This window comes from Vigna radiata, chromosome 10 (assembly GCF_000741045.1).
Source record: "Vigna radiata var. radiata cultivar VC1973A chromosome 10, Vradiata_ver6, whole genome shotgun sequence".
In the NCBI taxonomy this organism is placed as follows: domain Eukaryota; kingdom Viridiplantae; phylum Streptophyta; class Magnoliopsida; order Fabales; family Fabaceae; genus Vigna; species Vigna radiata.
The window spans coordinates 16,625,068-16,637,399 of NC_028360.1; the positions used below are offsets into that span (position 1 = coordinate 16,625,068).

Consider the following 12,332-nt stretch of genomic DNA (forward strand, 5'->3'; position numbering starts at 1 on the left):
TTTGTTAAATTCTCCTCTTGCCATCCTTGATTCCGAAAACGGTATATGCTTGCATGCACGTGGACCACACTTGAAGGAGAAGCGCGTGAGAAGTTTTTGTTTCATAGACGTATAAAAAATTAAAAATTCCAACGGCTAGATTAGATGTGTGGGTTAACGGAGCGAAAGATCTCTGCGTCCGTACAATTGGAAGATGTGACCAAACAACTTTTTGTAAAATAATCCTTTTAAAGCATTACTATTATATTATAATATTATTTATTTATGATTGTAATTTTCAATTTTTTTATCAAACTCATTTCTCATTACCTCTCTCGATACAGTGCAAAAACCAGGGGATCGTGCTTGGGTCTTTAGCAAAATGACCGGGTGCCGCCGGTGGAGAAGCGTGGTTGACTGTGGTTGAGAAACCGGGAGAAGTGGTATGCAGGTAGGCAGTGGGTCCCATCCGAGTACCCCAAACTTTCTGATATTTTCACGCACTCACGTCAGATAGGAAAATGTCGGTGATTTTATTTATTCAGTTTTGTTTGACGTATAAGGTAGACATTGCCCCAGTTTCACATATGCTTTGGCATGTATTATTTCATGATTATTGCCTCAAATAATATGATATATTTCAATTTTAAAATACTGATATATATATATATATATATATATATATATATATATACATATATATTTATTAAACTTATATCTAAATTAAATATAAAAGGTGGAGTTTGACCGAATATGAGACCAAAGCTAGAAACTCCACACAGGTGTCGTTTTGCTGCTACTTACTAGACATCCATAATGCAGATGATTGGTTTCAGAGGATCACGTTGAGACCTAAATGCCATCATTTTCTGTTAATTCAACACTGCAGTTTTCTTCTTCTGTTTTTGCTTGCTTTATTATTGGAACACTCAACCATCCTACCAACCTCTTTCCTTGTTTTTTTTACATTTTCTTAAGGTGGTCTCCTTAAAATTGTCATTTGTGATGGATGTAGGATAGTGAAAAACTGCACAAAGCAATGTCATTTGTAGGTTTGATGGAAACTACAAAATCCTGAACCTTCTTTGAGTGCGTATCAAGAATATTTATTGGTCGAAGAACAGCACATATTATAATGGAGACACTGTCCCCCATCATAACAACATGTTTATTCTTCTTCTCGGATTTATGTTACACTGCCTAATGTTGCAAATAAATGTGTCTATCACAGCCTAAGATTGGGTTTTTCTTACCATCATGTATAAACATTACAGTAAAAATATAGTATATTGACGTTAAAATAAGATGCGGTGAGCGTGGATCGAACACGCGACCTTCAGATCTTCAGTCTGACGCTCTCCCAACTGAGCTATCCCCGCATGTTATTACTCATTAAGGATATAATAGTTTTTATTTAATATATTGATACGTAATACATTTAGAAAGAATATACGAGGTTGAGCTAGACCAATCTAAGTTCATTTATTTTCATTAATGCATTGTGTGTCACGTTTCACGAAATCAGCTTTCATATGCAACGTGAAAAGAAGATTTTTTTTTATTTTTTTTAAAAATGACTGAATACTTGTAACAAAAAAAAGTGAAGGCGAGAGACATAAGTGGTGTGTGTGTATTGTGTTTTGAATGAGGAAGTTAGGGTTGTGATATTGTGACCGAGGAATATCTTGAATAGAGTGCGAAGTACAGGTTTGACTCACTTAATAATTTGTAGAATCACTTTCTTGCTTTTTTATGCAATCCAAATTTTGTGAAAAAACGTACCTGGATGCACTGCAATGAAAGAAATTTGTTTAGCTGCGAAAAGGATAGTCCAAAACCCTTTCCTTTTAAAGCTTTTCTTAATGTCAACAACGCAAATGTTGCGTTTCGATATACCAAATAAGATAAACTCAAACTACTGTTCCTAGTACAAGCTTCCATAACTCACTTCACACTGCAAACTTGTTTATATAACCCACACCGTCTGTGTTTTCTTATTGGGCCCAGATATACGGTTACGAAGCCTTCTTTTGTTTTCTCACCTCAATCCTAGAATATATTTTTTTAAATGGTATTATAAATTATATTTCTCTCTACGTTAAACCAACATATATAAAATTAAAAATCATTTCATCAATACAATTTAAATTTTAAATTTTTTATAAACCTTTTTATGATTTTGTAAAGTTGGCAAAATTAATGTGGTGATCTATTATACAATCCAGATAAAAAATTAATCTCATTTAACAAATGGACAAAACTGATCGAATATCATGCTTCTAATAAGTGGCCAGCGAAGCATATCGAAGTCGTTTACGAGCTCAACTCTATTTTCTTTCATATTTCAACCAAAATAATGATACTTAGACAATTTTTTTTGACAATATTTATTTTTATTTTTTCATATTTTAACTGAAATAATGATACTTAGACAATATTTTTTGAACCAACTAACATTACTAACTAGCTTGTCACCATCTCTGTTAAGTTAACTTACCAAAATTGCTATATTGATCAGAGAGAATGGAAAAATTATGGATGGCAACTATCTTCACTGGTTAGAGACCTCTGTTACAAATGTCTTGAGTCACCCCAAGGAAAAGTATACTCTAATATTTCCAGCCTCACAAATTCATGCACATTAAAAGTAATAAATAGTTAATATATGCTTACGTAATAAATTATATAAAAAATGTTTTTTTTCTATTCATTAAACAATACATGAATGTCCGTTTAGTCTTCATTCTCTATTTCTTTTTCTGTCCGGAATAAAAGGCATGTGAAAGGTATAATCTAAAACTCTTCATCTACCTATTTACATACACATAGAGAATGTATAATCGAGAATCTTCGAATAAATTTTGCATGACATTTTATTGGAATGTGACAATTCCAAAATGGTATTTTTATTTACAATTTTTCTAAAAAAAAATACCTGTGAAACTAGGATGGAAAGTGTTTTGGACGAAAACCCTCTATAAGAAGTTGAAGGGATTCGTTTTAATTTCTTTAAAATACTTGATTTCCAACCCTAATGACCTATGTAAAAGTAAAACACAAGTTTGTACAGTAGAAGAGGACGAAAAACAAAAGAGCAGTGAAAAATCTAAATTTAAATTAGAAAGAAAATATACAGAAATGTTCACGGAAGCCAGCCACTTATTTAATCTATACTTTACCAGTAACTAAAATTCAATTACTATTTTACAGAATATACTTATAGAAAACACTACCAAAGTAAAACACAATCAGTAAACAAGATCATGGGTATAGAAGAAGAAAAAGATTTCGTGTTATATCTCTTTAGGAACAAATTTGGAACACCAAAAAGCATTCAAAAATCAGAATATCCCACTGAATTTCATGGCCACATTTCCAACACGGACGATTGTTTGAGATTTTGGATTAAGTTGATGGAAAAAAAATTGTTTACTGTGACCGGGTAACTATAGATGAAGACTTCTAGCCGATGTTCAGCAGTAATAAGATTTGGATACACACTTTAAATAAATTTGTTTCATTCTACTCATATATCAAAAAGATCACCAAGAAAATATCCAACAGAAAGATAACGATTAACCCAAAAACAATAGTCCAAAATTCCTCAAACAAAATCTGAAAGAAAACAACTAACTGGTACATTTCCTGTCACCCAATCAGCAACCACATTACATAAACAAGTTGGGCTTCTTGGCCTTGTATGTGGTCTTCAGCTTCCTAGATGGTGGCCTAACTTTCTTGAAGACCAACGGGAACTTGATTTTGGAGTTGTGGAATTGTTTGGTGCTCTCCCTCTTGCAAAGCTTGGCTGGGATGGTGGCAGTCTTAATGATTTGGATGCAAGGGCACCTGACCCTGTGACGAGAAGCCATCTCATTGTACATCTGCTCAACTGCACCATTTAGAGTGGTATCACGGTACTCCTTATACATGTTGTGGTAACCGGTCCTACTCTGGTACCTCAACCATATCCCATAGTTCTTAATTTTTGTAGGGTTCTTCTCAAAAATCTGCAAAGTAAAACATTATTAACATAGGTAAACAACATACTCATGTAAAAAGCATCGCAAAACAGAGATGATTGCCAACACGACAGAAAACAAAAAGATGACCAATAAAAATGACACTAACTGGGTAAAAGATTGCCAACTCTAAAAATAAGGAAAATTCTGAATAGACATAAAATAAATCGCATACAATCCAAACTACACATTTCGAAATTCTGTATAATAATTAGGAAATGATTCAACTAAACAATGGATTGAAATGAAGTCGAGTTCCTTTAAAAGACAATCTTAAGCTAAATAATGACCGAGTTGGCAAGTAAAGAGAATTATGAATAGATCAACAACAATAACTTATCTACGATAAAAGCATAGCAACGTATTTTTTTAAGTATTTTAATGAAAAAGGAATTTAATAGAGCTTAGCCCTGAATTACCAACTGAATAGGAGAAATCTGAGCTATACTTCCAAATTTAACAAAAATGTTTACGATGAACTGAACATAGATTACAGAAAGAAACTAACCAAGACAATAACTTAATTAGATATCTCGACATAACGCAACAAACACGCTGCACAATACTCATACCAACATTAGGCAAAACTCATAAAACAAGTTGCCTCGAAAATAATAACCAAAATCCAATGCTACCAAATCATACATCATTAAATTATATGTAAATTCCATGTCCTCTAAGGCAACAAGAGAAGTTTCATACAAAAATGCCATGAAATCGAGGCTTTTCTTTATTCATTTCAACCACTTGGAAAACATATTAATCACCAGCATTGTGAATTTAAAAAGATAAAGGAAAAATTAAACATATAACAAGGTCTGAGAGACATATTACCTCATTGATAGCGAGCATTTGACCATTGCTCTTCTTCACCTTCTTCAGCTTCCTCAAAAAATACCTAACCATAAGAAAAAAATTCAGAAACAGAGTTAACTAGATCCGAATACCCTTTAACAAAATCCATATACATCAAGCGCAAGAAGAACATTGCACAAAAGGATCCCACAAAAGAAAATGAATGAAACAAAATATCTATAAAAATGAGAGAATATACGAAAGCCAAATGAGTTTACCAGAACTTAGATTTTGCGCGAACCTCGTTGGTAGCCCAAAGCTTCATGCGGTAAATCTTAGGGTGCTGATCTGCTTCCGTTGGGAGAGCCCTCCCAACGACCTGGTACTGATGAAACTGCAAAAACCCAAACAAACATCACACGATGAAAATCACAACCATAGTTACACGAAAGCGAACGCCAAATACTGTTGATTATACACACCCTGAACGTAACCATTTCTGAGAGAAGACAGCAAACGAAGATCACACACACACTCTCTCTCTCTCTCCCTCCCTCTCAGTCTGGCGCTACGATGAAGAGCAGCAAAGTAGGTTTTTTTTGTATATAAAGAGGCTTGAAACCCTAGGTCTTAATTTCGGGCACTGGACTCGGGTTCGGGCTCATCTTTCTTGGATTAACTATTGAAAGGCCCAAAGATTTTATCTTCTTTATGACAACATTTGAGAATTGTGGTGTAATTAGTTAATTGAATTTAAAATTTTAATAACTTAAAGTTTGAATTATCTGTAATATAAATTAATATTAAAAGGAGATGTTTATATGTTTATTTGTATAAATTTTATTCATCTTATTTACTTTATGAGTATGAAGTTATTTCAAATCATTAGCGTTTTTAAATTACGAAATATTAGACAATGGTTTCGAAATAAGTATGATTAAATGAAGAAATATTATCATATGTTTCAATGAAAATAACTATGATTTAATTAAACTTAATATTTGTCCGTCGTTATTTTCTTTCAGTTTGATAATTCATTTACTAAGTTTATTTTCCACGTGTTATGAATTCAAAATGAATTCTGCGCAAGTTATCGCTATTGTTCAACATGTGAACTCAAGTAATGTTGTTACTCTTTCGATTTTATTTTTTTATTAAATAAAACAGTAAAATAATCAAACACAAATCTAATTAACTGTATGATACTTTGAATTTGAATATGAATTTTGAGAAGACTAATAAATTTAAATAATCTATTATATATTAAGTAGTATTTAATTGAAAATATAAAAATGTGAAGAGTTTGGAAATTATGTATAAGCAGATTCACCGAATAAACGGGCCCTGGTGGCAGCGTTGGCCCAAAAAGCCCAAATCCAAGCTAAAATACAAAACAGGTTGAGGATTTTCTCTCAATCCCTAAAGCTGCTCTATTTTCGTTTTCGCAGTAGCAGCTCTAAAACCTACGAAGTTCTTCATCATGGTACGTATGGGAAAGTCTCATGTAGTTGCACGTGGATTTTACTTGAGCGAAAAATTGAGGACTCTGTGATTTGTTACGGAATGCAAGATTGCAATTCTAATAGGGTTTTTGATTTTAATTTTGTTGTTGTGCAGTCGAGGAGAAAGGTGAGAGAGCCAAAAGAGGAAAACGTGACTCTGGGACCAGCTGTTAGAGACGGTGAACACGTCTTTGGTGTCGCTCGTATCTTTGCCTCTTTCAATGACACCTTCATTGTCAGTACATTCAGCTTTATTTTGCTTCAAGTTATCACCTGATGAACTCTGAATGTTAATTTCTTGATATTTCATAATTGCAGCATGTCACTGATCTGTCTGGGAGGGAAACCCTTGTCCGCATTACCGGTACTTTTTACTTTCATGAACCTTTAAAATTGTTGGCCTTTATTTCATAAATCAAATGCTGGCATCATTTAGCTGCTTTTTGTTTTCAATTTTTTAGTGAATTTTATCATTTTCTATGATAGTGAAGTTGAAAAAGTCCATATATTCAGCATATTTTGTTATGCTTGTGTAAATGTGTGTCTTTATTTCTATTCCTTTAGCTTTTCGTTTCGCCTTGTATATCCTATTCGTTAGATCCATGGAACTTAGGTAGCATCCCCACCTCCGCATGGAGTGAACTTAGTGATAGGGCCTGCCCTTTTGTAATTTTTTTATTTTACATCATACTTAATGATTTTTCCGTTTTTCTATTCATGGAACTCTGGATACATTTGTCTTTCAACAAGCCAACAATCTTTGCTTTTAAATGAAATTTTATTTCAATTAAACTCTTTAGTGGATATACGAAAAGCTGGGTATCCATTTTTATCCCACCACCAAGCATAACATTTTTTGCCCATAGATGAAATTTGGCTTATTCTTACACCTTTTTCGTGGATTTTGGACAATTGTTTCATTGATGTCTTTTATTTCTAACTTCAGGTGGAATGAAGGTTAAAGCCGACAGAGATGAATCATCTCCTTATGCTGCCATGCTTGCAGCACAGGACGTTGCTGCCAGATGCAAGGTACGCGGGCATCGCTTTTACTTGTATTAACCGAGATAGCTTACACGATCATTTTGTTAGTCAGCCGGTATAGTATAACTAGTCTATTGTTATGGTCATGGAAAGGGAAAACTCTATTTCTGTGAAGTCGTCAAGATTGATGCAGTTTTTCATATTATTCTGGAGCAGGAACTGGGCATAACTGCTCTTCATATCAGGCTCCGTGCAACTGGCGGAAACAAGACCAAAACACCTGGTCCTGGTGCCCAATCAGCTCTCAGGGCCCTTGCTCGTTCAGGAATGAAAATCGGTCGTATAGGTAATCTTCCTTTTTATGAAAACCATTGATTGGTGCTTAGTGAAAAACATTTTCATATTTTGTGCTGTATATGTTTCTAATATTGTGTTCACGGCTGGGGCAGCTTCACTTCGAATCGCTGTTGTTTTTTCTTTAATTGTAGTCGTTGTGTTTTCTGATTGATTTCATTTGTATTGCCTTTCATTGTTAGATGAAATATTTAATTATTATTCTTGCTTTTTCAGAGGACGTAACACCCATTCCTTCGGATAGCACTCGTAGAAAGAGTGGCAGAAGAGGTAGAAGGCTCTAAATACTGGAGTTGCTATATTTTACTTTCCATACCAAACTTAAATGGCATGTTGAAATTTTGCTATCAGAAACTTCCTAGTGTTTTTCTTTAGTCATATTGAACAGTGTTTTAATTGATAACAGACATTTTCATATTTTTGTTGAAAGTTCTGGTTGTTTCTTCGTAGCTTGCAATAGTGACTAACTATCTTCTTATCTAAACTTGGTCTTACATTTGCTTGATTATTGTATGGAAATGGGTTTAGTACATTACATCCGTTATACTACTCATCGTTAGTATTTTGTTAGATGTCAATATTTACTGGTTGCAAAAGATCAAAATTATAAATCGATCCAAAATTTCCATTTATACTTTGAATTTTTGAAAGGTGTTTTAATTGAGTGATTATTGAATTGTCCAATTAATTCATTTAATTGACCACAAATAAGTAATTTGGAAGTTAAATTCAGAACATCTGTGGTCCAAAATTGTTTTAATGTTCAATATTTTTTCCTAATTTGAACTTGCAGTATCAGTCAATTATGATGAAAATAGTTTTATATATTTCATATTTGAACTTATTCTTCCAAATGCGCAGAGATTATTTGAAGTTCATTATTAATTTTATTTCGGAGAAAATTTGAATAGTGTATACATGAAATTTTGGGGGATGTTTTAAAAAAAAAATTGTAATGCTTTTTTGTAAATCAAGTTTAGCAATTTTGAATTTTATTTAGAATGGATTGAAATAATTAATATTCTTTCCTCAAATTTATATTATTTTGCATAAATTTGCATTTCTTTTTTTTTTTTTACTTTTTTACTTTTAATTTGTATTTCTATTGCACAAACTTTTATCGATGAGTTCCGGTAAGATATTTTTACTTTTTGGTTTACGGTATCATATAATTCTAAAAACATTTTCAAATAGTATTATGCCTAGAATTCAAGAAAATTCATTGAGGTTGTGATGCAGGATCCAAATCGCACCACGCTATAGTTCAAATCCATACAACATATTAATATTAGACCAATGTTCATAGTTTTTTTTTTCTTTTTATAAGAGTTTCAAAATAATCTCATTAAAATTTTCCATAACGAAATAAAAATCCCACCCTTTTCTGGGTTTTCATTAAACAGCAACGTCAACAACTTAAAAATCTTAACGGATTTTATTTTAGTAAATCACATATACCAAGCTTTCCAAGTTTTACCTGCAAAATAAAAAATGGTGGTAACGTTAGGGTTTGGAAGATAATTCGTAGTCAGTGTTATTTTGTCATTGGAGTTGGGCTTTGGGCCAATACCACTAAGAACTCACACAGGCAATTTCTTCCAGCACCTTTTTGTCCTGCTTGCATCTCCCTTTGAACTGTATATTGTTATTCCATATTTGAATAGCAAAAAATATCACACACTAATAAGTGTTTTAAAAGTACTATATATAGAAATCTCTTAACTAGTTATTTAAAAAATAAATAAATTAATGTGTTACCATGATATTATTTACTTTTTAAAATCATGGTATTAAAAAAGTCACAAGCTTGCCTATGATGAATTTTGTTATGTTATTAACTGTAACGATTTATTACAATAAAATATGACATGTTGATTTATTTTCCTGTTTTGTGTTTTTGTTTAATTGTGATGATTGTGATTTATCATAGTAAATATGCACAACTACGAGAAGTGAAAAGAATTGAGGTAATAGAGTTTAAGAATTTTTTTTTGATGATGTATTTTATTCTACTAAAATAAAACATTATATGAATAAAGTGATTAATTAATTTTGTTATTTTATTGTGCAAACCGTGTAAAAATCTAAGAATTAGAAAATCAAATTCGAATAATTTTGGTTGAACATAATACATTATCTACCTACTAACAAAAAATACTAGCATAATGTACACCGTAATAAAACTTATAATCAAACATGGTTGTTAACATTTTTTGTAAATATGTATATAAAATTTTTATAACAATAAAAGGATTATTAACAGTAAAAAAAAGTATTATTTAGTTTTAGAAAACTGAAAACATGTTAATAATATACTTTTCATGAAAACCAAAATCGTATAAGATCTGAAATTAGATTTAAGTATTTTAATCATTTACTTAACTTTTGAATTTCAGTTATTATTATTATTATTTAAAAAATATAATCGGCAACCAATGAATTTGTGTATTAGATAGAAGAAGAAGAAGAGGGTTTGGTAAAAGGAATTCTAATGTATTGACGATGAGCGAGAAGAGGGAAAATAAGGAAATGGTGAGCGACGACAACAACCCTTATTATGGCACATTCCAAGGCGTCACCAATTGTTATCCTCCGTCTTTTCCCTCCGCTTATCACCAACAACAACCGTATCATTTTCTTCCAGGTACAATAATTCTTAGAACGTTGTTACAGGTTATCAACCGAACGACCTCCAATCGTTCGATTGATAACCTGTAATAAATATTATATCTTTTTTCTTATGTTTTTAATGAAAAGCATATTTTGACAATTTATTTTTGTGTTGTGGAAGTTTATGCTGTTCCTGACAGGCCATTGAGAGAACGTCGACTTCCCTGTTGTGGACTTGGTGTGGGATGGCTTTTGTGAGTTTTCTTTCCCTTCTTCTATTATAATTGTTGCTATTTTGATTTTTCAATTGAATATTGTGATATTTATTTCTTTTTGTTTGTATTGCAAGGTTCATAATTGGTTGGTTTCTTGGTGGTGTTCCTTGGTACATTGGAACTTTTGTTTTGGTATTTGTGCAAATGGATCATAGAGAAAAACCTGGACTCATTGCATGTGCATTGGCTGTAAGTTTTATTTCAAACTCTTATATTTACAATTGCTTTAGGTTAAATTTCTTCAATGCACAAAATCACAAACTATTGTATTTATTTTCTAAATCCAACTATTCATTGTGTTTCTCATAATTCATACATTAGCAATGCAACATAAATTCAATGACATGTATATAAAATTTGCTAAACATTCTTATTCTTTATTATAACAATATGTTACTTTCATACCTTTCAAACGAATTGTGATTATATTATTCGTTTGAAAGATTAATTTGGTGAAAATGAAAACGAGAAAAGATTAATAGAATGTCAAAATATCTAGTATTTAGATGGTGAATGTAGGGGTTTTTTTTAATATTACTTTATTTATATTAATTGTGTATATTTAAATGGTTTTATTTCTAATGTCCTCACTTAAATCATGTATTTGGATTTACAGTCGTCGGTTACTTTGATGGTGGTTGCCCTTGGTGTCACACAGGCAGATCTTCAAAAGTTGATATGAAGCACAAATCCATTAAACTTTTCTATTGTAACTTGCACTTTTAATTTCGGTATAAAAGTATATAAAAATATACTATAAGTATAGTAAATTATTTAATTGTATATTTATATTTTAGCCTAAATTTTATAAACTATCAGTATTAAATTTTGTTAACAATTAAAAGTCCTTTCATACTGTTAACATTGCATTTGATTATATAAGGTTTCAAAATCAAACAATTTTAGTTTAATATAATATAGGTTTAATTATTCAGCAAATCCCATTTTTCAGTAAAAATCTCAAATTGGTCCTGTTTTTGTCGACATTTTAATTGAATTATTATTTTGTAAAAATTATAATAATTATATTCCTTATGTTTAATTGGGTTTAACGGTGTTAAACTCGGTTGACGTGAAATAGTGGATTGTATTTTTAAGTGACGTGACTGACATTAATAGAACACCACACCTGAGTCTAACGTGGATATTTAATTTTTTTAAAAACAAAGAAATGGAAAGTAAGAAGGAAATTTTAGGATTAGAATTCGATATTGGGTTTGGGATTCAATCTTCTTTGACTTAACACTTTACTTTTTTCATACTATCGTCTTTATTTGAGCTTTCCTCACGATAATCCTTGAATGAGAAAAACTCTATGATGAAACTTTATAAAAACCTAAAATTTCTCAGGTTAAATAAACTAAAAAAAGGTGAATTTACTAAACCACTCTTACATAATTATAGTTACTGATTCATCAAGACCCTACACGTTGTGTCGGAGGATTCCACAAACTTGCATAGAAAAATAGGTGTGGACTATGAAGTGATGACTCTGAAGTTAGGAGTCCTCGATTCAAATTTTAGACACTCATAACGGTTTTGGCCATGCCGGGGAGGATGGACTCGACTTGCTGCACAAAGTCGTTCATAGGGGCCGGATTTGGGGTTGTGTCGTTCGATCCAAATATTTGCTCGCGGATGGCTTGGAACGAGTGGTTAGGGTCGACGTTGGTGAAGAGGACGTCGTCGGAGACAGTGACGATAGGGGAGGCGGAGTCCTCAACGAAGAGAGGGTTCGATTCGGTGCCGATGAGGCCGTCCACGTCGAAGCGCGAGGGTTTCGCGTTCATGGAGACCAGGTGGTCACGATT

The 12,332-nt window shown here is 32.1% G+C and overlaps 3 protein-coding genes and 1 non-coding gene across 4 annotated transcripts; 2 read left to right on the top strand and 2 right to left on the bottom strand.

Moving 5' to 3' along the window:
- Window positions 1–1,285: 1,285 nt before the first annotated feature.
- TRNAF-GAA lies at window positions 1,286–1,358 on the bottom strand. Its single transcript has one exon. It is a non-coding gene; the product is annotated as a tRNA-Phe (tRNA).
- A 2,115-nt stretch (window positions 1,359–3,473) lies between these two features.
- Window positions 3,474–5,415, bottom strand: LOC106775038 (60S ribosomal protein L18a). Its single transcript, XM_014662066.2, has 4 exons — window positions 5,279–5,415; window positions 5,075–5,190; window positions 4,836–4,899; window positions 3,474–3,989 (listed from the first exon to the last, which is right to left on the bottom strand). The coding sequence occupies exons 1-4, from the start codon at window positions 5,291–5,293 to the stop codon at window positions 3,648–3,650; spliced, it is 537 nt and encodes a 178-aa protein (XP_014517552.1). The 5' UTR covers window positions 5,294–5,415; the 3' UTR covers window positions 3,474–3,647.
- Window positions 5,416–6,146: 731 nt separating this feature from the next.
- LOC106775211 (40S ribosomal protein S14) lies at window positions 6,147–8,144 on the top strand. Its single transcript, XM_014662296.2, has 6 exons — window positions 6,147–6,279; window positions 6,414–6,533; window positions 6,617–6,662; window positions 7,245–7,330; window positions 7,499–7,628; window positions 7,853–8,144. Exons 1-6 carry the CDS (start codon window positions 6,277–6,279, stop codon window positions 7,918–7,920), a joined length of 453 nt encoding a protein of 150 aa, XP_014517782.1. The 5' UTR covers window positions 6,147–6,276; the 3' UTR covers window positions 7,921–8,144.
- Window positions 8,145–10,096: 1,952 nt separating this feature from the next.
- On the top strand, window positions 10,097–11,331 carry LOC106774925 (60S ribosomal protein L18a-like protein). The gene is made up of 4 exons (XM_014661951.2): window positions 10,097–10,280; window positions 10,428–10,500; window positions 10,596–10,710; window positions 11,138–11,331. The coding sequence occupies exons 1-4, from the start codon at window positions 10,139–10,141 to the stop codon at window positions 11,201–11,203; spliced, it is 396 nt and encodes a 131-aa protein (XP_014517437.1). The 5' UTR covers window positions 10,097–10,138; the 3' UTR covers window positions 11,204–11,331.
- The last annotated feature ends 1,001 nt before the right edge of the window (window positions 11,332–12,332 follow it).

Coding starts and splice junctions, on each gene's coding strand:
- LOC106775038 (XM_014662066.2), bottom strand. Junction 4,900..5,074: donor CGCGCAAAATCTAAGTTCTG/GTAAACTCATTT, acceptor TCTTATGGTTAG/GTATTTTTTGAGGAAGCTGA. Junction 3,990..4,835: donor AAATGCTCGCTATCAATGAG/GTAATATGTCTC, acceptor TTTACTTTGCAG/ATTTTTGAGAAGAACCCTAC.
- LOC106775211 (XM_014662296.2), top strand. Junction 6,663..7,244: donor AACCCTTGTCCGCATTACCG/GTACTTTTTACT, acceptor TTCTAACTTCAG/GTGGAATGAAGGTTAAAGCC. Junction 7,331..7,498: donor ACGTTGCTGCCAGATGCAAG/GTACGCGGGCAT, acceptor ATTCTGGAGCAG/GAACTGGGCATAACTGCTCT.
- LOC106774925 (XM_014661951.2), top strand. CDS start 10,139: ATGAGCGAGAAGAGGGAAAATAAGGAAATGGTGAGCGACGACAACAAC. Junction 10,281..10,427: donor ACCGTATCATTTTCTTCCAG/GTACAATAATTC, acceptor GTGTTGTGGAAG/TTTATGCTGTTCCTGACAGG. Junction 10,501..10,595: donor CTTGGTGTGGGATGGCTTTT/GTGAGTTTTCTT, acceptor TTGTATTGCAAG/GTTCATAATTGGTTGGTTTC.